General features: G+C 39.9%; 1 protein-coding gene across 1 annotated transcript in view; it reads left to right on the top strand.

Annotated features, from left to right (window-relative positions):
- LOC136866911 (zinc finger protein 431) overlaps positions 1 to 27,683 on the top strand; it is a 282,813-nt gene extending 255,130 nt beyond the window's left edge. The window contains exons 7-8 of the mRNA XM_068226903.1: positions 8,812 to 8,894; positions 26,004 to 27,683. Of these exons, the coding sequence (XP_068083004.1) occupies positions 8,812 to 8,894; positions 26,004 to 26,583 (663 nt within the window). The 3' untranslated portion in view covers positions 26,584 to 27,683. The remainder of the gene's footprint in view (positions 1 to 8,811; positions 8,895 to 26,003) is intronic.
- The last annotated feature ends 209 nt before the right edge of the window (positions 27,684 to 27,892 follow it).

Here is a 27,892-nt window from a genome sequence, read left to right as displayed (position 1 = left end):
GCATCCTCTCGGCCATTATTCTGGGCTTTCGAGACCGGGGCCGATATCTCACCGTCAATAGCTCCTCAGTTCTAATCAGGTAGGCTGAGTGGACCTCGAACCAGCCCTCAAGTCGAGAAAAATCCATGACCTGGCCGGGAATCGAACCTGGGGCCTCCTGGCGAGAGGCAGGCACGCTACCCCTACACCACGGGACCGGACCGGTATTTATTTCTACAACATTTTGTATATTTGGTTGTTCTAAGGTTTAATAACAATTTAATACATTACAAGTGTTCACTTTAAAACCCCTAATCACAAAATTAATTAGATTTATCCCATACCATAAGGAATATTTCACAAGAAACATCGATCAGTATGACAATTTATTTCATGAAATACCTACCGAAATAGTGTTAGTTTTAACACCGAAATCAACAGTTTTATTTCACCAAAAAATAAGGCCCTTAATTATAACATTCAGCGTAAATGTTTGTAATAAAAACTAATGTCAATAGTTGGTAACTATATAGTAATTACATTATCTAATTGAATAGTTGAGAATTTACAAATATATACATAATTACAAAAGAGCAGCTGGTGTGCAAGGATAAAAAAATTTTTTAGTACCAAGTGCGTCCTGAATGTTTTAGAGGTTGGAAGAAGGAATTAGTATTGACTTTTCAGAAATATGTAGAGCAGTTTAATTTAGTTAAAATCACCGGGGGTTGGGAAATATTTCATAGTCAAATGAGGTTTTTTAGGCATCAAGCTGGAAGTTTTTCAGTTGCAGTGCCGAGATCGGTACGGAGACTGGTCAGTGTGGATGGAGATTCATGGGTATTCCGTGCGTTTGAACGGCAACAATGGTGACAGTTATTAGTGGGTAATTGCTAGTTATATGGGTAATTGCTAATTATACCCATATAACTAGCAATTACCCACTAATAACTGTCACCATTGTTGCCGTTCAAACGCACGGAATACCCATGAATCTCCATCCACACTGACCAGTCTCCGTACCGATCTCGGCACTGCAACTGAAAAACTTCCAGCTTGATGCCTAAAAAACCTCATTTGACTATGAAATATTTCCCTACCCCCAGTGATTTTAACTAAATTAAACTGCTCTACATATTTCTGAAAAGTCAATACTAATTCCTTCTTCCAACCTCTAAAACATCAGGACGCACTTGGTACTAAAAAAAATTTTTATCCTTGCACACCAGCTGCTCTTTTGTAATTATGTATATATTTGTAAATTCTCAACTATTCAATTAGATAATGTAATTACTATATAGTTACCAACTATTGACATTAGTTTTTATTACAAACATTTACGCTGAATGTTATAATGTAAATATTTTTAAAACTTTATCTCAACTGTTCAATTGAACATTGTAAATACTGTATAGTTACCAACCTTTGACATTAATTTTTGGATACAAACATTGACGCAGAACACTACACCTTTTCTCCCTTAATTGTTTTAATGTAAATATTTTTTAACTTTTTATTTCCCTATGATTGCGTCAACTGTTTCTCCAGAGCACCACTGCCGAACTCTACTATGTTAATTTTAGGCATTGGTGCTGACTTTTCATCTATAAACCTATACGTTCAACCATCACTTTTGTACAACTATTTCCCATACTTAATTTTTGTAATTGTATTAATAATATGTATTAATTTGTACCGTCAACTACTAACCAGTTACCTGATTTTTTACCTTGAGGTGATATTTTGACTGATGATGCCCTCAATGAAGGGCGAAACATGTCTCAAGTGGAATCAACAATAAATTCCTAATTTATAAAATTTATATGTATTGAATAGGTGGAAAAAACTAACCTTTTAGCATCCTACATTCAGTATCTTCAATACGGATAGCAATGATTTTTATCACTTGCAATGACCTTGAATGTGCCGCGCTGATCACCGGGAACTGGCTGTTTGCTTCTACAAAATATTCGTCTGCGACTTCAAGTTTATTTATAACCTTCGGTCCCATTTAAATAAGAATGTAATTAATACATTTCTTTCTTTTATGTATTGAATTGGTTGAACTTCAATTATTTAATTTTTAATGTTACTGCTTAGTAATGCGACACCTACCTACAAGATGTGTCTAGAAAGTTTGGCTACAACAACTTTTGGCAATGTGTGTACAGCTGCTGGAAAGTGGCAACCAAGGCCCTGATGTCACACATCAGCATGTGTGCCTTTCGAGATTACCTTGGGGCAGGGAAATAAAAGAGAAGTCTGCAGATGCCAGTTCCACGCAGTACGGTGGACTTTGGAGAAGAGTTACAAGAAGTTGCGGACATGCATCGCAGTGCATGGGCGAGCAATGTCCTCCACTTCCCAGTCCTGTACAACTCTGGGGGAACACACTGGGTGCATAGCAGTAGCCATTACAGAAGGTTCTTTTAGAATGCGGTGTTGACAGTTGTCTTGCCTGGCTCGTCCATCGAATGTGTCTTGATCCTGAACTTCTGTAAGAGACTCTTTATGGGACATGGGGAATCCAGTTAACAGGATGCCATTGATTGTTGCTTGGTCTTCAGATCGAACTGGCAGCACTAACTCTCATTGCGTGTAATGATCTTTTATGTTCCTACGAAATCTCCCGGAATGTCCATTCATGTTGCCTGTTGCTCGTCAGTGAAAGTGCGTGGCACAAACACAGAATGATGGCCTTCACACTGTCCTTCCTCTGAAATTTTTCTGAGAGAAAGCTCCTGATATAGTGTTACCATCTGTCGCATTTGTTCAATGTTTACTGCGTGTTGACGCTCGATGAGGATGTGATGCAACATTAAGACCTTCCTGTCCATCCTGAACCTGTCATAAACACATTTTCTGCTTATGGCTTTTGTTCTGTACACTTGCACTAATATCTCGTCTCCGTCACTGCACACGCTTCATCTCTGTGTTTTCAACGCTACGTCTGTTTCTGACAGGTGCCAACCACATGTTTCATTCAGCGTACTTCTACTGTAGACACATTTTATGATATTAAACGTGGGGAAAACTCTCATCAAACTGAATTAACCACTTATAGGGAAGCTATATTTCCCATTATAGATGTGTGTGGAATTCGGCAAGTAGGAAAGCAGGAATCCTTAGGCACTCAGGCGAAGAATAACGAATGTCTCAAACCTTCCATACAGCGCATCTCAACCATCATAAGAAGAAAGGGATGCATTTCACCTGGATGCAATCTATGAAGACTTCGCTTGTGGATGGTGAATTCTAGGACCCCTCTGTGATGAAACTGCATTGCATGACCATAGATATTGACAAACAATGAAATCTATAACCATTTTTACGTTAAAACAAGTATAAATACCCTCTGTGACAAAGAACTGACAGAATTTCCTGCTACTCTGACAGTAATTACATCATTAGAAGCTTTGTACTGACCATCTGATACATACTGGAAACTTTGTCACTGACAGCTGATAGAAGCTTTCAGAGTGGCCTCTTTATACCTTTTAGAGAAAATGGCATATCAATGGAAAAATACTCCATCCTATTTTTAGTAGTGTCCAGTGAACAGTCATTTTATTGATTGTTATAAGCAGGTTGAATACCTGCTTTGATTGACTTTGCAGCGTTAGGAAGTGTAATGCAGCTGAAATCCTCTATTACTCTTCTTTGTATGTAGGGCTGTTGATAATAACAGCAATGTGAAGATGAGTGTCAGGCTTCAAGTTTCAGGGGTAGGGAATGACACATTAGTCCCTAGAAATGAGATGTCATGACAGATGTATTTTCTGTTGTAAGGTATAATTTAAAAAATATATTTTCCTGTTTCCATCTGGAATGAATATTTCCTTCATATGTAATTCTGTGTGTGATTCAACCTTCCTGCATCACTGGTTTTGACAGCTGTGGGAGATTGTTTCAATACTAAGAAAGGTTTTTATGGCAACACACAAAATCGAGCTCTTGTAATCTGACGGGTCCGTGAGAAGGAAAACTGATGTGATTTCTACTTTAAAGTAGATGTATTAATTTTAAAAATGAACGGGCCTGGGAAATAAGAAAAATAAAATCCCTGTTGCACAACAGACCTGGTGGGCGTTGGACGGTAACGCATGGTCAGTGTGGCAAATCCTAGGCTGAGGTCAACATTTCACCGTCTAATAGCTCCTGGTTTGTAATCATGTAGGCTAAATAGACCTCAGACCATCCCTCAGATGGAGGTAAATTTCTCTGAACTGGCCAGTTCCGAACTCGGGGCCTCCGGGTGGAATGCAGGCAAGTTGCCTCTATACTGTGGAGCTGGAAAATAAGACAAATATAGAACTGAAATCATCTGATGATGATGAAATAAACACATACTGACATTTTTCTACAGTGGTGTTATTTGTCATCAGTTGTTGTATGATGAAGGTAAGTACCATATAATCTCGTATAGCACCCGCCACCGAATAAGACTCGCACCCTTATTTTGAAAGAGCAAAATTTTAAAAAATGTGTAGTCAAAATTATTTTCAATCTTTACTAACACATATCAAAGCCCGCCTGGTGGCCATGATCGTTAAGGCGCTGAAGTCTAAAACTGTCTGGCACCGAGGTTTGCCGGTTTGAGTCCCGTTGGTCAAAAAAAATATTTCACCATCAGAATATTGGCTGGCAGGGTAGGGGAGGTGGTGGTATACAATTTCTAATCACTAGATTGCGTGCCAAAGTCCTGGATCAAATTCCAAACCTCTCCGCAGTCTTCATATGGAGTGCGGGCATATGACGCTGTTGATGGTGATTCGTCCATCAGATGGGGATGTTAAGCCTTGAGCAGACCCCTTGGTGCTGATCGACAGGAGTAGGCTGTGTGACGGCACCGGATTTCACCCTCTCCCTATTATCAAATGTCACTTCATTCATTTCGTCTCAACTCCTCTGATGAGGTTGACGTCAGGAAGAGCATCCGGTCATAAAAACCCGCTACGACAGATCCATCTCACCTCTTGCCCGACCCCGTAGGGAAACGGGACAAGGGTTGGACAAACAAACAAACACACATCAAATGATTAGAAAATACAAATAAAAGTATACAAACATTTCCAGAACGACATCCGAGTTCATTCATTCATCATCATCATGATCATCATCAGTATCAACTTCGGAACTTTCATCACCATCACCTTCCCACAAAATTTTGTCATTGCTGCCATCCATAGCACTAGAAATGCTATATTTCCTGAAACTTTTCCATATGAGGTCTCCAGGGATACGATTCCATGCCATCAAAATCCACGAACACAGCAGCTGAACTTCCGGGTGCTGAATGCGACCAGTTGGCGTCAGTGTGTGATTATCAGCCGCCATCCATTCTGTATAGAGCTGTTTCAAGGCTGCTTTAAATGGACGGTTCAAGCAGACATCCAGCGACTGTAGCATAGACGTCATCCCGCCCGGAATGACTGCTAGGTTGGTTTTCCCATCCTTGATATGTTTCTTCACAGGGTCTGTTGTGTGGCCGCGGTAACTGTCGAGAACAAGCAAGCTCTTTTGTCCCAATAATGCACCAGGGCAACATTGCCAGTCACACTTTACCCACTTTACCCTGTACATCCAGCTGGAGTTCTGAAATCTAACGATAACACCAGCGGGTAGATTTTTAGGAAGTGTCTTTTGCTTGAGAACAATGTACGGCGGCAATTTGGTTCCATCGGCGAGAATATACAACATTACTGCACACCTTTGTTTTTCATTACCACCTGTTCTAACGGTAACACTTTTCACACCCTTAACATTCACAGTCCTGTCCACTGGCATTTCAAAGTAGACTGGCATCTGATCTGCATTGCTTTGCCAAATATGAATTTTCTTTCTGCAACCGAATTATGTGACGCTGAAATGACAATAACAATCGTAGGCACCAGGAATGCGCTGTGAAATTGAGGTACGCCTTTGTATGCTCAACCCATTTCTTTTATAAAAATTACAAACTCATCCTCGGCTCGCCTTAAACCCTTCCAATGAAAGTTCCTTTGCGATCTCTAATGCATTTTGCTGACACATTTCGGTTGACACACCATATCCCAATTCCTGCCTTTCTGTCACATATTTATAAAGTTTTTTTTTCAATTTCTGGAAACTGTACACTCAGTCCACGAAACACTCTACGATCACCACTACATGTTAATAGCACATTTTTCTTCTTTCTCCAGTCCCGAATACATGACTTGTCAATAACGTATTTCCTACTGGCTGCCCGATTTCCAATAATTTTGGCTACCCGATCTACTTTCAGTTTCTCACTTGCAGTAAAAGATCGCAAACGCTTTGTGGAATTCATGTTGATACTATGAGAAGGTGCAAGAGACTGACGCCAAGTGCGGAAGTAGCGTATACTGAGAGCAGAGAGAGCATGGTTGCCAAGCTGCACAGGCAGTGATGCCTGATATACGCGCATTCGGAAAGATAAATTTCCCAAAATTTTAATTAAGTCCCACACCCAATTTTGGAAGCGATTTTTTTCGATAAAAAAAGTGCGGGTGGTATTGGAGATTATACAGTATTTGAGAACTTCAGTTACTAAGCAAGTGTTGACATGTGTCAGAACAGTATCTCTAATCATCTTCACTAGGAGGTCTTCATGGCAAGTGCTACATGACATCTGTGGAATAGTAAACAGTTTACAGCACAACAATATGGCTGAGGGGCCGATGACAATCAATCAATTTTCCAGATATAACCATTATTAGAAATACATCTGGCCTGTCTTACAAAATATACAGGAAACCTACACAAACTTCTAACACTATACACAAAGATTCCATACATCCCATAATGCACAAACGTGCAGCATACAATAGCATGGTAAATCGAGCCTTCGCCATACCCATGGCAAAGAAAGATCTTAATAACGAACTTAATACCATAAGGGCAATTGCCAAGTTCAATGGGTACAACAGACATTTTATAGAACAAATAATAAATAAATATAGGTACCGCCCTAAAACCAAACTCATAAATGAAAAAGAAAAAAACTCCTATCTCAACCACCTTCACTTATAATAATGACGTCAACAAAATCACCAACATTTTCCGAAAAAACAATATAAGAATTTTATTCAAAACTAACAATAGAACCTCCGAAATTTTACACAACTCTGCATCAATCAATACCCCCAGTATCTATTCCAAATCTGGAATATATAGACTAAAATGCAATGAATGCAGCAGCTCCTACATAGGTCAAACAGGACGTAACTTTATGATTATATATTCGGAACATGTCAACGCGATGAGACACAATAAGTTCTCCGCCATGGGTATACATGTACACGAGACAAATCACAAGTTTACCGACATTGAACAAGATATGGAAGTTCTTCAAACAGTAAACAAGGGACCCATAATGAATATCATTGAAAGTTGTTACATCAACTGCGACCAGTATTTTAACCCCAATTACAATTTAAATGAGATTTACGAGAAACCCAATATCCTTTTCGATCTTTTAATCGATTGGCTTAAAAATACCAAACCATCGAAAAACAGTTCGATTTTCCAAGTAATCCGGAATACACACTCCCGTCAATTACCCCCACTACCCCATCCTTCCGCCCCGCCTTAGTTCCATTCCCCCGCAAGTGCTCCGCCTCCTTCCTTCCCCTCGCCTCCTTTACCGTTGCCCACACACTTCGTCCGGCTCCGTCTGTGTAACAACACATTAACATACTGCTCAAGGTGAGTCAATCATCATTCAACGATTCTAATGTTTCTAGTAACTTCCATACATTGCTTCCAACGTCTAACTTGGCTATTTTCTCCTTCAGGTTCAAATTGAAGGGGGAATTCATCGCTAATTACATCACGATCTTATATGATCAAAGTAAACTTCCCTGGAGCCACCTGATATCAAAAAGAACAAATGTCATTCACATAGACAGCATACAGCTGCAAAAATTCACTTCTCCCAGATGCACACAGACTGAATTATGTAACAAACAGCCGGAATTGTAAGAATTTTATATCACACCAATTGTATCATAATTTTATCGAATTTCATGTATCACCGCATTAATTGTACGTTATTTTACAATGAGTTAAAATGTGTTTTAGATGTTTTAGGAATATATATCTTGTTTTAATTTGTACTTAAGGCTGATGATGGCACATAGATGCCAAAACTAGTACCATTTGACATGTGATTAAATCACAATAAAACGTCATTGTATTGAATAGGTGGACCTTGAAAGAATTTAATTTTACTGTATAGGAAGTAAGTCGACAAAAGTTGACTTCCGCAGCAAAAGAGTTAAAAAACAATCCCCATGGCATAGAGCCCTGTCAGGTATTGCTGTTTCAAGCAACTCCTGCCCAGTCTGAATGCCTGCAGCTTATGACATGACATGTTGTCAGGACCACAATTCCTGTTGGTCATTCTTCTTGGCCTTTTAGACCAGAAATGCTATCTCTCCATCAGTATGTTCCTTAATGTAGCCTGAGTGGACCACTAACTAGTACCCCTGACTTGTTTGGGAATTGAACCCAGGACTTCTGGGTGTGGGGTGGACTCACTACCCCTAGACCTCAGAACTAGCACAGAGTTCTTAGCATCTGAACAAAAGTTTTCTCGGTCACTGTTGATAAAGCCTTCAGATCCTTTGGTCAAAGGAAATTCGAACAACTTCTCTGTCTCATATAACTATGTCATGACACTTGTTGAATCATTCCCAATATTTTGTATTTTTATGTTTGAAGAATAAATTAATTTTCCTGTGTGCAAGTATGACATTTATTTTTTATTTTGCTTAATTCTCTTTACCTCTTCACCCTGCATTTTATATGTACTTTCGATATATCTTACAGCCTTTTGCTGATGTTAAGGATGAAATCTCTGTGGAAGACCACACAGATGGTCAGCTGGAGCCGTGTTTCAAAGAAGACAACAAGTGAGTACAGTTTATGCCCTCCACTAGATCCCTCAGTAGACAAGTGGTTGAGTAACATTGTGGGTTAAAATCTTGCTCAAGTTCATCTGCATCATTCTTGAATTCAGTCACCTTCCTCTGAATCTCAAACAAACTACTTGGTTAATACCATTTCATTGTTTTCAATATCTGTAATTATTTGTGAATTTCATGGGACTCCTCCGCTTGCTGGGCTGAGTGGCTCAGATGGATGAGGTGCAGGCCTCTGACCCCAACTTGGCAGGTTTGATCCTGGATCAGTCCGATGGTATTTGAAGGTGCTCACTTACATCAGCCTTGTGTAGGTAGGTTTACTGGCACGTAAAGGAACTCCTGCGGAATAAAATTCCGGCACTTTGGCGTCTCTGAAAACCATAAAAGGACTTTGTGGGATGTAGAGCCAATAACATCATTTATTATTAGAGTTGTCTGGGTCCCGAATTTTCCTTGGAATGCATCTTTTAACATTTCTTTGTCATCCGTAGTGTATTTCATGTCCTTTAGCAGAGTCTCTGCTGAGCATAGGAACTGCGATCTGACTACTGTTCTGTAGTGATGGATCATGGCATTATTTGAAATGCTCTTCGTGGCAGTTTATCGGCTACTGTACATCTTTCTATGAGGGACGTGCGTTCTCTAACATTGGGTGAACTGTCAGCTTCTGTTATGCACTCCATACCTTTCCACTCCGGCTGAAAGCGCTTATAGTGAACTAGTGTACAATTTCTCCACTACTCACCTCTCTGCACTACTAGGATGCTGGTCGGTCAGCACGCTAGCAGACACATGCAAGATTTTCCTACTTGGCTGCTTTGCATTTAGAACTTGAACATGCTCAAACCATTCAGTTACTTGTGAAGTTTGGTTTTTCAGAAAGACGAGTACAGTATATCATTTTTATGGGTAAGTTCAACCTTTCTGCATGCCTTTTGTCCGAAGAGATGAGGCATTTGAGAGCTGGTCACAATGCAACTTCACTGTGTTAGAGTTTCACATGTGCTAGCAAACTTGAGCTTTGTAACATCAACAAGTATGTTTAGTACCCAGTTTAATACGTACTTCAGTTGGATTGTGCAGCTTATCAGAAATATCCCTCTTGTAAATTATGTCCATCAAAGGGGAGCTATTTTTTTTTTCCGGCCAGCTGTCAGCGGAACTTGCAGTTGATTTCCTTCTGTACTTGCAGCGTAACAGAAACTCCGATATGTTATTGTTGCCAGTTCTGTTGTTATATATCCAAGAAATGGAAATGCTTACTGGGAGATTGATGAAGTTGTTTAGGTTACACTTGATGTTGTCTGCAATTGAACATTTGAACCCCTGAGCCTATATCTTTTCATAAGGAGCTATTCATATTGCTATTCCTACTGAATATCACAGCTCTGCAATTCAACATGTCATTGCTTCCAGATATGCTTCTCAGCTTGCTGATGAAATGCTCTACAGGGTCGCTATTAAATGATCTTGTAAACATGAAATAGAATCCTGATGAGAGAAGGTACTTAATACACCAATCTCTCATTGCTTATGTTGAATACGTGCATCTTTTCTGGCTTTAATCGCTGCAAAATAGTGCTACTTACATCATGGATTTCAAACCATTTCTTTATCATTTTTAGCACCACTGCTTTGGAAAGCACATCCTTGAAACTGGATGTTGTTGTCCTTCAGATATTGAAGAGCAGTATGAAAGTATATACTTGACCTGTTTCACATTCATTTCCCTGAAATTGATGTGTGCCACATGCTTTCTAGTTAAGAAAGGAACTGGTTTATCACTTCTTTGGGCTACATGATGTGTACATTTTTGATTAGGGCTCCCACCAATTTCTTCTTTCTCAGTGTACATGCTTTTTTGTAAAAGTTACGTCCTGACATTTTTAAGAATGTGACATTGGTCGAAGTCTAGGAGTAGAGGTCGGTCTTGATTGGTAGGGTGAAGAATCTGAGACTTCAGTATTCCTCCATTTTGTAGTTGTTTCATCATATTCACATTTGTCTTGAGGTTATCTGTAACCAATCTTAGAATTACACAACCAATACTTTAAACCTGTTTGATGACTGACAGTGTCAGATTGTACAGTTCAATTAGGCAACCTCTACATAAGGGAATAGTTGATGGGTAGTTTATAAGAGGTTGACTTACCGGTTGAAAGAAGGCATCAGTAATGACAGAGCACACATTTTTGGCCTCATTCATTCCTTCAATTTCTACAAGAAGTCTCTTGGACGAGATTTGTCACTGCTGCTGGAATGATGTGTTTCCTAGGTAACGACTCAATGTGCCCCTTGAAGGCGAGTTGGATAAATAATTTTGTGCATACGCGTAGCCTTTCAGAGAAATAAATTGCCATTTAATGCACTATTTTATGCAGTTTTCTCACCAACAATGTGACAGCTTGTTGTAATTTAAAATTTTGGTCAAGTATAAATAAGATCTTAGAGTGTTCATGATCGTGCTCATTGGCTTCTGTTATTGTTTTTCAATTAGTATGAAAGTGATTGTTGAACTCACCCATCTCTGCTTTCTTTACTTCCAAATCAGCTTCCAATTTCTTTATTTTGTTATTGGTGCACCACAATTTCAGTTTCAAGTGGTCTTTCCTTTTTTTGGCTTCAAAACACACCCATTTCAGACTTTGGTCTGCATCACATGGAAATTTGTGAATTGAAATGCCTCTACTTAGCAGTGAACCATTGTGTAAATATCGTGCCAATACCAGTACCTACCATTGAAAGAGTAATACTTCAATTAGACAATTGCCAGCTTTCATTTTATACGTAGGCCGTACCTTGTATACACTGAACACAACGTGGCCTGGTTATTTTGCTGTGTCTTAATTTGATTAAAGTAAAATTCAAGTGAAATAATCACAAACTGAAGCAAGGATGCAGTTAATTTAGATCATGTAGCGGCTCCTTTCACTATTTCTGGAATTGTGTTACCACTCTGAAGACAACTAGCAACTCACACAAAACAACATGCAATATGTACTATTACACCAGCTAATTACAACTTAAAATCACATTCTCAGCATAAAGCAATAGGTTCCCTGGATCCTACACATGCAGTGAGATTACATCCTACTAGCGCTCCTGCAGGAAAGAGGTAACCATCACGTGTTCGCTCAAAAGCATAGGAAATGTGGAGAGTGGAGACCTTAGCATAACAAAAGGAAAATATCAACTCTCCCAATTGATTGAATGATCGAAGTGCTTTCTCTGGTGTGCCATTACTCTTGTCATGATATATCCTCACCGGTAGACTGGCAACAGTGGGAGAATCTTCACGGCTGTTCGCTAAAGTCTTGATGTCATCTGCAAAGGTCAGACATCTGATATCTTTCTTTGTAGTCGTGGCTCCAATAGTGACCTGTTTGATTATTAGATTTCTCATTGTATTTTCCTCAGTTTTTGAGCACTAGGTAGAACGAAATGGGAGATAGGCCAGCTCCTTATTGTATCACAGTTTTGGTCTTCAAACTCCTTTATAGTTCTCTTCTGAAATTCACCATGGCTGTGTGTTGAATAGGGTTGTGCATGTGATAGGTGCCGTATGGCTTGTTCTTTAAATAGTTTTGACTTATTTCTCTCTTTTCTCGTAGATTGATGGTAACAGAAATGCCTTTTCCATGGTTTCCAGTTTTCACACCTTTCAGTTGCTGGGGCTATGGCCACATCCTTCCTACTCCCACCCCTTTCCTAAACATCACCACCATAAGACCAGTCTGTGTCAGTATGAGGTAAAACAAATTGTAAAGTTGTCATAGCTCAGCAAGAGTTGGAAAGTTGCGTAGATATGTAGCAGCACTTCTCTTCACCTAACATCAATGTTAACTGTTACCATTGATCACAGAGGAGTAGGAAGTGCCTGAGTCAAATCGCTAGACATGCAATATTCAAAGTAAAAGTTAAACTAACAAAATTCAAGACATTTTATATCTTTCTTCTTTAAAAGACTTTTGTGTCATCACAATAAGTTAACAGTACTTAGAAGAGCAACGTTGCTCATAAACCCTTACGACTTTGAAACAGTACTGGAGCTCGTCATCTCGAGAAAACAACATAAGAGCTAAACAAATATGGCACTGTATAACATGAGCTGATTGGCTCCTAACAGGTACAATTAAATTATCAAGGGATTGAGCTCCCATTTAGATGAACGTGACCATGATAGAGTTGATTCATTCTCAATTGAAATTGAGGCTAGCCTTAAAATTTGAGCAGGAGACTACATCTCCATTATTGCACGTCCGAGAATGGGTCACAAACCATTTTACAATTCTTTTACAACCCTCGGGGGAGCCTGTTAACCTCTTGAGTGAGCGTGCCCAGGTGGTGGATAGGGGGACCCTACAACTCAGTAGGGCAGATTGAAATATCCAATACAACCCACAGACCAATAGGCAGCCCAGGTCCTGGCGCTTTAAAATCTGGGACACCCTCTCCCTAGGGGTCACAAACATCGAGGGCCCAAGCCCAGGGTATGGGTGAAGACCCCAACGGCATCACTTGCGGAGAAGGTGGACTTCGGTATGGCATCCGTGACAGAAGAGGGAAACTTGTAGCATCTGTACTCCAGTGAAGCGGCGTAGAATAACACCTGGCAGTAGGTATAAAATGCTTTATGAAGTGGCAAGCCCATCATAATGATAGCCTATATATGGTATGGTACTAGTAATTCAACCTCAGAAAAGGTTAGGATGTCCCCTGCTGAATGCAACATGCAGTTTTCAGGGTACTGGGGGAACTGTGAGAAATGGGCAACCAGTAACCAACATTAATATAGCAATAGTAAATCTTATGACCCTGACAGAAAAGGCAGAGGAAGTACCAGATTTCATGGAGAAGGAGAAGGTGGAAATGATGGGGCTCAGTGAAGTGAAATGGAAATATAAGGGAAGGAAGAAACTGAGGAGAGGATACACTGGAGTGGTGGCCAAGATGCAATAAATAGAGTGGGACTAATCATTTCGAAGCCATTGGAGGAGTATGTTGAAGTGGTAGAATGTGTGACAGAATAATGAAGATTAGGCTAAAGATGAAGGTTGAAGTGATGGACTTTATATAAGTGTATGCACCACAGGCAGGAAAGAGGAAAGAAGATATTGAAGGATTCTTGGAGAAAGTAGAAACAAATATTTCAGGTGTGGAAGTGGTTATTACAGGAGTTCTGAATGCACAAGTGAGAAACGAGAGACAAGGAAAGGAAGAAGTCATTGGACCATATGGATATGGGAAAGAGAATCAAGAAGGAGAGAAACTAGTGGACTTCTGTAAAAGGAATGGAGTTATAATGGGGAATACATGGTTTAATAGAAAAACAACAGGAAAATTACGAGATACAGGTGGGGTGATAGAAGAAAAAAGTCAGTAATTGACTACATTTTTGTGGAAAGGAAAAATTGCATCAAGTTGATGGATGTGACGGCTTTACCAGAAGAAGCATTTGGAGGGGACCATAGAGTTGTGGTGGTAAAATTACAGTTTAAAAAAATGGAAAACCTAAAAGAGATAAGAGAAAGCAAAATAAAAGTATGGAAATTGAAAGACAATATTGTACGGGAAGATTTTTCATGAGAGATTGAAGCAACAAATCCCAGTTGCTGAAGTGGTGAATGTAGAAGACGAGTGGCCTTATTTAAAATGGCATTGTTAGTGCAGCAGAGAGTCCTTGTGGCAGGACATATACAAGAGTGAAAGAAGACACCATGGGGGAATGAGGAAGCGAGGAAAGTGGTGAAAGAAGAGATCAAACAGAAGAAAGCAAAAGGAAGTATCTCAACAGTAGAGGAAGATGTAAGAGGGTGGTCAGAGGAAAAAGAGTTGGGAGTAATTTACACAAAAAATGGAGGTGGATCTAAGTGGCAGTAAAAGGATGCTATATAGACTTACGTAGGTGGTTCGAAAAGTTCTCGGAATGTACTAGAATTAAGTATCTTACCTCGGTGGAACTGCTTTCATTTTTCAACATAGTCTCCCTGTAGACATGCATTTGGTCCAGCGATGTTCAATGCCTTGATCCCATCTCAAAAATGAGATTCCTCCAGGCCTGCAAAATACCTCTCCAATTCGGCTGTCAGTTCTTCCCTTGTAGGAACTCTCCGTCCACTGAGGAAAATTTTCAGCTTGGGGAATAGATGAAAGTCTGATGGTGCCAAATCAGGTGAATAAGGTGGATGTGGCAACAATTCGTACCTCATTTCATGAAGTTTTGCCATGGCAATAACACTTGTGTGCGGCGGAGCATTGTCCTGATGAAAGATGACCTTTTTCCTTGCCAAAACAGGCCTTGTTTTGCATATCTTTTCCTGTAGTTGGTCTAGGAGGTTTGCATAGTATTGCCCCGTAATTGTTTGGCCAGTAGGAAGATAATCTATCAGCAGAATGCCTTTTGCATCCCAGAAAACTGAGGCCATGACCTTTCTGTCCAAACGCACTGCCTTTGCTTTCTTTGGTGGTGAATCAGCATGTTTCCACTGCTTTGAGTGCTGTTTTGTCTCTGGGGTATAGTAGTGGACCCAAGTTTTATCTGTAGTCACAAATCGGTGCAAAAAAATCTTGTTGGTTGCACTGAAAACCGGCCAGACTTTGTTCGGACATTTCCAATCTGGTGTGTTTATTGTCCAATGTCAAGAGCCGCGGCACCCATCTTGAGGATAATTTTTTCATAACTAATTCTTTGGCTAAAATATAATATACCCGTTCAGAAGACATCCCTACAGCTTCAGCAATCTCCCGCACTTTCAGTCGACGATCCTCCATGACTATTTTATGCACTTTTGTGATAAATTCTTGGTGTTGTAACACTTTTTGGCCGTCCACTACGCGGATCATCATCCAAGCTCTCTCGACCAAATTTAAACTCGCTGATCCACTTGGCAACAGTTGAAAATGAAGGAGCAGAGTCCCCCAGTGTGTTCTGAAAGTCGGCATGAATTTCCTTGGCTTTCATACCTTTCTTTAAAAAGTATTTAATCACTGCTCGAATCTCAGTTTTTTCCATTGTCGCAAATCACTACACAGGAACAACAACAAAGAGTCGTCACTACCACACTCCTGCAACTAGAGCACTGATGCGCCACGTGTTCCCTCACAAAGGATGTGTGATTATTGTGCAGGAACCTCGTTGCTCCATCACTGACATCTAGCGGTGATTCCGAGAACTTTTCAAACCGTCCTCGTACAAAAAATAAGAAGACAGAAAGCTAGTGAATAAGGAAGGTGGGGAACTGTTAACACACCCAGAAGAGATAAAGAGAAGATGGAAGGATTATTGTGATAAGCTAATGAATGTGAACAGCTGCACAGTAGTCAACAACAGAGGGTGATATAACAATGTGGGAGGTGCAGTTATTGGTACAAAATATGAAGATGGGAAAAGCAACAGGGATGGATGAAATCAATGTGGAAATGTTAAAGGCTGCTGGACCTGTTGGTATGCAATGGTTGCACCAACTACTAAAGTCTATGTAGAAACACAAATGTGTACCAGAAGACTGGGAAAAAGGGATAATAATACCAGTGTTTAAGAAATGGGACAAGAAAATTTGTGGTAACTATAGCGGAATCACACTTATATTGCAGGTAGTTGAGATACTGGAAAGGATATTATACAGAAGAATGAGAAAAAGTTGAAAGGAGAATTACAAGAGGAACAATATGGCTTCAGGAGTGGAAGATGTACAGTGGACCCGATCTTTAGCATGAGACAGCTGATGGAAAAGAACTGGGAATATGGAAAGGATCTGGTCATGACTTTCATAGATACAGAAAAGGCATTTGATAGTGTTCCCAGAGTTAAGGTTTGGGAAACCATGGTTAAAATGTGGTTTGAAAGATACATGTTAGAAATGGTGCAATTAATGTACAACAATTGTGTTAGCAGAGTACTGACCCCAGATGGAAAGACAGAAGGAATAAGACTGGACTAAGACAGGAGAGTGTGCTGTCACCTCTTTTGTTTATTATGGCCATGGACAAATTTGTAAAGGTAACAAAGGAAGCCTATGGTGATAAAGATGAAGATACTGCTATTTGCAGATGATGATGTGATCTGGGGAAAGGACGGCAAAGAAGTGCAACAACAACTAGATGTACTGAATGAAAAATTTTGAAGTATGACATGAAAATCAGTACAGAGAAAAGCAAGACTATGGTGATGTCGAGAGGGGAAAGGCATGGAAATGGCACTGTGAAAATTGGAAGTCAGAGTCTGAAAATTGTGGACAGCTTTAAATACCTAGGAAGTGGATTAACGCAAAATGCTAGGTGGTCATAGAGATAAGCAGGGGTACTGCAGAGTAATGCATTCTGCCAAAGTGTTTGCAGCAAAGTAATACCAAGGAAAAGTAAAGAGATAATGTACAAAATGTACTGACTTATGCAGCTGAGACGAGCAGGCAAGAGAGCAGAATTCAAGCCAGTGAGATGAAGTTTTTAAGAAGTACAATAGGAAAGATGGAGTGAGAGATGAAGATGGTCAGAAGGAAGTTGAGATAGGAAAACTAAATGAGAGAGTTGAAAAGAATAAACTAAGGCAGTTGGGACATCGAAAGAGGATAAAGGAGAATAGAATTCCAAGACAGATACTGGAGGCAAAGTGCGAGGGCAGGAGGAAGACCTAGAGCAAGATGGATTGAATCAGTAGACAGCGGCATAAGAAGACGAAATTTAGGTTGGGACAAGATTGTACAAGAGGAATGGTGGAAGAAAAGAGGAAAATGGAGAAGTGGCATAAATACCCCGATCCAGCAGGAGCTGGCAAGTGTGGCATGAAAATCAATACAGAGAAAAGCAAGACTATGGTGATACCGAGAGGGGAAGGGCATGGAGGCGGACATCAAGCACTCCAAAATGAAAAGATTCGAACCCTAAGCATTCTAATGGCCCGACGAAGCAGAGGCTAATCCTATACTACGGGGTGACTATGTGGGAAATACCTTTAAAGCTGAAAAATGTAAGTTCACTTGTAGAGTTAAAAATGTAGTCACTCAATTCAATTTGAATGGGATAATTACAGGGGTAACCAATTATGCTGCCTTACAGTCAACCAATTTCCCATAAGCGAAATGATTATTTAAGTCCCGGGAGCAGCCTATGTTACAAGGAAAGTAAGCCCTAAAGGTTATAATTAATGAAAACTGAGAAGATCTTCCCTACACTTTACACGGAGTTAAGTGCACTTAGATAAGTGTATTCTGCCATACATTAGTAATTCGGACTTCCTTCAGGCCCAAACCCTCACCTCCATTGATCCCCTCCGAAATGAGGCGTGCACAATCCTAACAGCAATGCAAGACACTGGGTGTAAAGAATGCCTCAGCTTATATAGAGAGATCCCAGGATGTTTACAATACAAGGATCGGATTGGATGACTTCCATTAACTAAGGGAGATCCAGACTGGCCATAAATATTATATTCTAGCTTAAGATGGGCTGATAGACGTAGAGGATTTCATAGAGGGAATATGTGCCACTTTGGAACTAAAAACATCAACAATATACTCTCACGTTTACAAACATGAGTTAGAAAGTTCGGTTTCAGGATTAATTAGGGTTTTGCCCTTAAGAGGTCTCTTATATATCACTGGCAGAGCCATCTAAACATTGAAGAAAAAACTATTGCACTATCTCCAAGTTCAGAGCCTTTAGCAGAGATGGACATAGTAGAGAGCAGGGAGACACTGTACCCTCAGTACATTGACAATGAACTAATTTGTGTCACAAATACGAGAGCAAGTAATATTCTAAAGGATGGAGTGTGCCCTCATATTTAGACCACTAGTTCAATATTTTGTGCCTTACCAACTAATATTGAATTTGGAAACCGGAGGTAAATGGAAGCTAATTATGAAAATGGTATAAATTACGTGTTGGAATCAGAGAAGTTGAAAAATATCACTTAACAACTTCTAATTGATCAGTAATTCTGTCTGTTCAGTTACTTTTTCATTAACAATTTCATCTGGGTCCCAACTGTTCTCAGAACATTTCTTACATGACTTAACTTCAGCATGAAATGGGACAGTCTTTTGTTTAGATAACTCACACCCAATAATTGATCAAGAAATCATTAAACATAAGTTCACCCTTAGCTGTCTTTATAGTGACTTAGTTATTTGTAAATGTATGGCCAGCACTTGCTGAAGATTCATCCTGCATCAACATTTTATCTTCATTTTTCTTTCTGCTTTTTGACGCTCCTTCAGATCTCTTTGGAACTAGTTGATGCGAAGCAGTGAATGTGCTGGAATCTAAGGATGTCCTGACCTTTTACTCCCAATGAAATGAACACTAAAATTTCTTAATAAGGTCATGGGCTGTCGAGATGAGAGTAGCGTCACTTTTCTAAAGATAACCAACCATCTCAATATTCCCATTTTGTAACCCTTCTACTCAAGATATACTTCAGGGACACCAATTTATCGTTTATATTTGCTATTATATAGCATGCTTGTTTTTATAGTCGCTGATATAATTTGCCTGTATTAAATATCTGTTTGGTATGTTATTTATATCAGTAATGTACTTTCATCTGCATATTGCTTCAGTCCATAGTTTGCACCATTCCTCTAGCATCCAACAGCGCTAAAATTCACATTGCCTTTACGCAGTTTATAGCCATCCATATTAGTAATCATTTTCGCAAATTGTGCTTTCAGCTTTAATCATATGCTTAAAGTTGTGCCCGCCGCACTGTCCTGTGTTATATAGCACAGCCGTCACCGGAGGAGCATCCTTCCTGACATTCACTAATTGTCTGGTAGTATCCTGGTCTACTGCAGCACTGATATAACTCAGTTGCCTTTCTTACATAATGAGTATATAAGAAATGTTTTCCAGTCTTCAGATGTCACACCGATCTTCCAGCAATGAATCAGGATCTGGTATATGGTCTCAATTTTTTACCTCTGCCAATTTTCAGAGCTTCCACAATGATGTCATGTTCGCGGGGCATCTTGGATTTCTTTTTGCAGAATTGGTGGTTCAGAAGGCATGCGGATCTCTATTGGTTGCCTTTCCTCAGGCTTTTAGCAGCTGAGGGATTTGTTCCTGTCTTCAAGCTTCAACGAGAAGATTTGTGTTTTGCTTAACTGCTGTTATGGATAGTATTTTCATTCACATCTGGATTGCACTCAGACTCATTTGCTAGGATGACACCCATTCCAAAATGCTTCATCCATGTTTCTCTTGGATGCTGGTTTGCCTTTAAATATTTTTTAACCTTCTGACTAAATACGGACCTAGTCAGTAAATCGGGTTTCTCGAACTGCTAGAAATGAAATTGCATTTATGCTGGATGTTATTCAGTTGCATGAACATACCAGTCGTGAAGTCTAAACGGACTTTGTGATGTGTTTAGGTTTAAATAATGTGTTGATAACATTTGAGTACTCCTCCTTTCTCTGCTCGACGATTTGAGACTTTCTAGAATTTGAAGGTTTGAATACACCATCATATGTAACAGGAGATTGGACACTCACTTACGAAGTGATGTTTGTGCCATTGTTCACCATTGTAATTGAATTTTTAAATTTATTTACTAGAAGTAAAGGCCAGGACACTTCAAGATCTGGCATTTCAAACATACTGCTCAAAAAATTAGAGAAAAAGCTGCATTGTTTTTTCAGGAATGGTTGGAGTGAGACAGATATTTTATCTGAAAAAGAAAACCTTTATTTAACTGTAATGTACATATATTCAGTGGTGGCAATAAAGACCCCACAGACCCCATGGGTTAGGGGGCCCATGGCTTGTGAGGGGCCCATGACTTTGGATTTGAAAACTAAGTGGTGTAATTTATTATTATTGTCGTTCCTGTTCATTCTTTGATGAATTGAACTTGTATCTTTCCTTTTTAGTTATTGCCGTGGGTGGGGGTGGGGCACCACTACTGTATATGCTGTTCACTTCTTATCACATATGTTGGCTCTATGACTGGAAATTCAATACAATGTCATAAACCAAAGTGGAAAGTCCTTCAATTAATTCTCATAGAGCCCAAAAAGAACCGTTTCAATATCTAGTTGGCCCTCCGTATTCCTGCTTCTTACAAATCTGCAAACAGTTTCTTGTGGAATTCTGTCCTAGAAGTCTGTGTCTGAGGTGCTACAAGATGGGCCCAAAGTTGTCCCGCGTGGTTAATGGTGTGCAGCTGTGTTCGAACCCCGCGGTCGACGGCCCTGAAGGTGGTTTTCCGTGGTTTCTCATTTTCTCACCAGGCAGATGCTGGGGCTGTACCACAGTGAAGACCACACCCACACCTAGGCCCTTCCTATCCCATCGTCGCTGTAAGACATAAAGCAAACTGTACTCCAGCATGTGACTCAGAGGTGGCCTGTAGCGAGTGGTCGTGCGTGAGGCTTTTTCTCACAAGAAAATAAAAATGATATCGTTCACAATTTTGTGAGGCATAAGACTGCATAAGTCTGCATTATAACTTTTAGATAAAAATTAAGTAAGCCGTTTATGGAAAACACAATTTACTACTAAAATAACAGCTGCAATGTTCATAAAGATAATTTGCATCCTACAGTTATAAGAAATAATACGTCACACATGCAACACAACATTTCTAAAACAAGTGCTCAAAATACAGGGTCTCGTTTCCTATGACACCTTTAGATTTACTCTTGAGCACTTTCCATGCATTCAGGACAATTCTACACAGAATGATCAGGACAGATCCGTTTTTCACAAGGATTACACATTTTATTTGCTTTCCTGTTCTTTCTACGAGGGCAAAACGCACAGCAGTCAGGTCAGATGTCTTCAAGGTCCCTTTTCTTCGTTTGTTGAGCTCCTGCAAATCTCCGTGTAGCATTAGGTGAAGTCTGCGGCAGGTTTGTGGTGGAGGAACGGCTTATGAGGTGTGGCTTCATGAGACCAAGGGACAGTATCTTCAAAAATACCCGCCTTGCTACTAACTCGTTTGTATTTTCCCTGTAGATTATCTGCCTGTTGATTTCACGTACATTCAGAATATCGTTAGAGGCTATATGCAACTTACTCTGGGCACTGAATATGGACCTTTCAACTCATCCACATCTACGCCTCCTTTTGTCAATTAGTTAAAAATGAAGGCATGTTTTCCAGTGTTGACTTAGTTAAATGTGACAAAGGCTTTTCAATCTGTCAAACACGCAGCAAATACAATGTAAATTAACACACTATAAACATATCTGTAAAACACACACTAACATACACTATCTGTAAAGTGATTTGATAGAATCTGAGGATGTTCTTGTAGAACGAAACATGTCATTCTACATGTCATGTTAGTGTGTGTTTTACAGATATGTTTATAGTGTTTTAATTTACATTGTATTTGCTGTGTGTTTGACAGACTGAAAAGCCTTTGTCACATTTATCCTTTTGTCAAGTTATAAAAAGTCATTATCTCCAGTTTTTTGTTCACCTCAGGCCTCATCGTGGACAAATGTAACACACTCTCGCCCTTGCTATAAACGACGCCTGTTTTTTTGAAGATCCGAACATACTGCTGTTCTGTATCCTCTGTTTCACATTGAGAAGCGAAGGGGGATTTGCTTTCCGCTCTGTTCCTATAGTTGGAATAGTTTTCCATTGTGATGTTCTTTCCTGTGTTCAGTGTGGAAGCAACAATATGCTTTACAACGCCACTTGCACTATTGTCAACCTTGTAAGAGTCTTCAGGCTGCCGACCTGCATATATTTCTAAGTTGGCGGTATAGAACATACTTGCATCTACCAGCGCATAAATATTTATGCCATATTTAGGTGGCTTATTTGCTATGTATTTTCGGAACTTATACCGACCACGGAAAGCTTTCAACATTTCATCCACAGTTGTATATTCCCCAAATTAATAATTTGCTTTACATCGATCGACGAAATCTTCAAAAACTTCGTATACAGTAGGTGCTAAAATATCATTCGTCTTTCTCAGATTTCTGTCATTTACGTTGTCAAACCTGAGTGCTCGGAACATCAAATAAAACCTTCTCATGGTCATCCGGCGCAGTCCCATGATCTCTCCATAATTCTTCCATATTCACGTGCTAAGCTATTTTTACTCCAGCTAGATAAACAAGACCGAATAAGGCAGTAATCTGTTTAAAGTTTGTGTCTTTACAATCTCCTTCACGGCTACAATTTTCGCGAAGTTTTCTGAGATGTATAATGGTGTTGTTTGTCCAACCCTTGTCCCGTTTCCCTACGGGGTCGGGTATGAGGTGAGATGAATCTGTTGTGGCGGTTTGGATGACTGGATGCCCTTTCTAACGTCAACCTCATCAGAGGAGTTAATGAGATGAAATGAATGACGTGATATATGATAGTAGGGAGAGGGTGAAGCCTGGTGCCGGCACATAGCCTACTCCTGCCGAGTAGCATCAAGGGGTCTGCTCAAGGCTTAACGTCCCCATACGACAGACGAATCACCATCAACAGCGTCATATGCCCTCACTGCATATGAGCACTGCGGAGAGGTTTGGAATTTAATCCAGGCTTTTGGCACGCAATCAAGTTATTAAAAATTGTATACCACCACCTCCCCTACCCTGCCGGCCAACATTCTGATAGTAAAATTATTTTCGACCAAAGGGACTGAACCGGCTAACCTCGGTGTCAGCGCCTTAACGATCATGGCCATCAGGCGGGCTGTGAGATATATATTGGTATTCTGAACTATGAAAATGGTTTTCCGTGGTTTCCTATTTTCACACCAGGCAAATGCTGGGGCTGTACCTTAATTAAAGCCACGGCCGCTTCCTTCCCACTCCTAGCCCTTTACTGTCCCATCCTCGCTGTAAGACCTATCTGTGTCAGTGCGACGTAAAACAACTAGCAAAAAAAAAGTACAATAGGTCTTCCCTCCAACAAGTGAGTAACCTGGATTTTGTAACAGCGCTAATTGAACTAGCATTTTTCCTCGACTTGACATTTCTGAAGACACAGTCATCAGTAACTGCAAATGGAGAATATTTCGCGTGCAACTTAAGTCAAATACTAACGCCTACAACAGGATTAAGTTTTCCGCTACACTTCAACGTAACGCCAACGCCATTAGTCGCGTGATGAGAGATGTTCTCACGCAGCGTGCACGGACACATACGAACCTTTGTCCCAACTTGGCGAGGGGATGTTTGCCCTTTAAATGTGAGTCGCTTTACTCACGACATTTATAAACTCAGCTAGAAGGGAGAGCTCGTCACCACCGTTCCATCACTGTGAATTAATATCACAATAAATGTAATTTCAGAGAAAACCTCATACAGCGACCACTCGTGGTTACACCACCGATTACAACTTTAATGGGCATAACATGATATTGTACAATCTCGTTAGTATACCACAGAGCATTAAGTCAGTCTCTGATTATGTGAAGTTCCGTTTGGCCATCAATTGTGATGCCACCCCACACCATGACTGAGCCGCAGCCAGTTCTGTCCATTTCCTTGACTTCATTATAACATTCAAATAGATGACAGTATACACATAAACGTCCGTCGCATCCTGCTGGACAAAATCGGGACTCGTCTTTAAACAATACGTTTTGCCACTGATGCAGTTGCCAGTCTTAATTGAGGGATCTGATGAGGACTTCCTGATCGTAAACCTGCCTTTCCGAGACTGTTGCATATTGTTTGGTCACTGACACTGCAACCACCTGCTACTCTTAGATCATTTTGTAGGTCGAGGGCAGTCATTGAGTGCCAGCAGAGAGAACAACTCACAGGGTGTGAGTCCTCACTGGCAGATGTTTTTAGTTTTCTCCTTTGTCCTGCCCTTTGGGTGTATGTACCAGTTTCAGGAAATTCTTTCCGAACACCCCAACAACTGGGGAAGCCACATTATGCTCTGTGGCTACAGCATGAATGGTCCAACTTTCCTGCAGTACACGTTGTGTCTCATTCAGATATCCCGTTTTGTCTGATGAAACTTACACTAATAGTATAGTGTGTGTTTGCCATACGCTAAATAAGTAGTACGGAGACATATTTTTATGACAGAGTCAGACATTGCTCGTCAGTTTTCACTCTGAGGTATAGTACGATACATTTGACTACAGCCGTTTAGACATAGCTTGGGAATGAAATGCAGAGGATTTCTCTAATTCGTAATAATAACAGAGCAATAAAAGCAACAGTGTATAACATAATCCTGACCTATTCACATGGTACACGCAATCAAATTCATGTCCCTCTAATTGTATAGCAGTGTATTATTGAACAACGCTTGCTTTTTCCAGAATTTTTCAGATATCAGCGTTAAATTTTCCATTATGTTTCTTCGGCAGAACCCCTCACTCACTGTGGAGAAATATGTAGAATTATACCTTGTCCGAGAGTATGCTTGTACGACGAGCTCACTTCATTGTTCGTTTGGATACCCACTCTTTGATTATCTGCCTGTCATAAAGTTACCTTGTAATATGACATGATACTATTCGGTACCTATATTGAATTTGCTTATGTAGTTGATATTTGATTTTATTTTTGTACTCAAATATATACTATGTTTTCTAGTGTGGAGTACGTTGGAGTATTGACCAGAGGTATTTGATTTTGATTTTGTTTTTGTACTCAAATATATACTATGTTTTCTAGTGTGGAGTACGTTGGAGAATTGACCAGAGGTATTTGATTTTGTTTTTGTACTCAAATATATACTATGTATTCTTGTGTGGAGTACGTTGTAGTATTGACCAGAGGTGTAGTCGATACATGTGATAGCAGATGCAAGATATTGAAAACAGCAGGTGAGGTGGTTTGCAGTTTGCCACCCCACAATATATGCAATCACCGCCTTTTGTCTAATTCTCGGGAACGGCCGATGGATCGTAAAGAATACGGTACTACTGTTTCTGTTAAGTTAGACAAATATCTGGTAACAGAAATGGGCCGCACCAATGCTGTACATGTGGAAAATCTTTTAGAATGAAGAAAATTCTAAAAAGACACATGTTAGCACACAAGAGACCCCTCTCCACTGTTGTGATGAATGTGGCCGGAAGTTATCTAAAAAATCTGATCTTCTAGGCCACATTCTAACTCATGACAGGGTTCCCCCATACTGTTGTAACATATGTGGGAAACTATTTCACAGGAAGCAGACTCTTCATGGACACAACGCCACCCGCACGGAAGATGGCCCACTTTCCTCTGAGGTACCTGATGAAGAGGCTTGTGGTGAAAGGTCTCGTGATAAATATGATAGACAAATGCTCATCCACACTGGAGAACGCCCCTATCGTTGTGACATATGTCCGAAAACGTTTGGTAGAAAAAGCAATCTTCGTAGACATATGGTTACTCACGCGGACGCAGATAATCGCCCATATTGTTGTGACGTGTGTGGTAAAAAGTTTTGTCGTAACAATGATCTTCGTGCACATATACATATTCACGCCGGAGAATACCCGCACCAATGTAAAGAATGCTGTAAAAACTTTAGGGAAATGAGCGATCTTAATTTTCATATGCATACTCACACCCAAGAACGGCTGAACTGTTGTAAAATATGTGGGAAAATATTTCGTAGGAAAAGCAATCTTGGTAGACACATGCTTATTCATGAAGATGTTCGCCCACATTCCTGTAGGGTATGTGGTAAACGGTTTCGCGTGAAGTATAATCTTAGTGCTCACATGCTTATTCACAGTGCTGAAAGCACTACACTCTTGTAACTAACATGGTACAAAGTTTCATGAAGAAAATGTGTTCTTAATACCCATATGTACACTCACATTGGAGAACGCTGGCCTGGTGACATACATGTTAAGAGGTTTATGGTAAGACCTTTTCTAGTTCACTTGTGCTTATTCACACTGGAGTATACCTGTGCTCCTGTAATGAATGTGGTAAAAACTTTCGTCGTAAGTCTGTTCTTAATAGACATTTGCTCGTTACACATACCGGACAGCACCAGTAGTGTTCCAACGTTAGCGGCAGAAGGCTTCGTTGAAGGGCTGTTATGTTCGGCACGTACTCACACATACTGACACTGTTCTATCGAATGCATTGAATAGTTTCGTTAAATCAAAATATAGTAAACACCTGCTCACTCACTCTCGTGAGCCATGTAATGAGTGTCGTGGTGAGTTATCTTTGAATTCCTATCTCAACAAGGACATAATTGCTCAGCCTGCAGAAATATTACACAATTTAAATAAATGAAACATATTTATACATTTATTTGAGCCTGTTTCATAATGGGAAATGTTTTTAGCTACGGCCTCCGTCGTAACATTCTGTTAATGTAACAGGGTGGCTTCACTGTATTAAATCCTGCAATTCAGATGTGACTAGACATGATTTAATATACATATTAGTCGTGTGCTCGATGCTTGGAACTGGTTTGTGAAGATTACCAATGTCCTTATTTGAAAACTGGTTAAAAGGGAAATTATTTGAACTTAACTTCCATGGCACCTGTCTACAAGCCTTTTCGACAGCATAGCGTGTGTGTACCTTTCTACAACCAAAATTGCGTTAACATGAACTATCGTTGATCGGGGAGGAAATTCACGGACTAGTATTTAACATATGAAGAAAGTCTCTATTCCAAAAAATGTAATAAATTCTTTAGTAATGAATTTACGATGTACTCTAATTTGCTATGAACCTAGTTCCTTAAATATTTTGTTTCCCATTCAGTAATTGGTACATTATCCATCATTAACTTACCAGTTAAATTTTATATTGTGTATCTGACACTGTAAAATTACATTCTATCCAGTTTTCATACCATTCAGTTGTTAGCTGCTTGCACTTATATTAAATATTTTCCTTTGGTCTCTGATGTTTTATTAATTTATTGCCCATGTTGATGTAACCCATTCCTTTCTTCTGGTTCTTCTTTGTCGTTTGGGCCTACTGAAGACCACAGGGCTCATATCTACTATTTGGTGTTGTTGCTTTTTCTTTTTCCAATATTCCTTCATTTGCTGACTGAACCAGCTCTCTCTCCTCTGTCCACTTAGTTCCTGTAGCCTT

Source organism: Anabrus simplex, chromosome 3 (genome assembly GCF_040414725.1).
Source record: "Anabrus simplex isolate iqAnaSimp1 chromosome 3, ASM4041472v1, whole genome shotgun sequence".
Taxonomy (NCBI): domain Eukaryota; kingdom Metazoa; phylum Arthropoda; class Insecta; order Orthoptera; family Tettigoniidae; genus Anabrus; species Anabrus simplex.
Note: the sequence above shows the minus strand (reverse complement) of the source record. Positions and strands in the feature narration are given on the sequence as shown.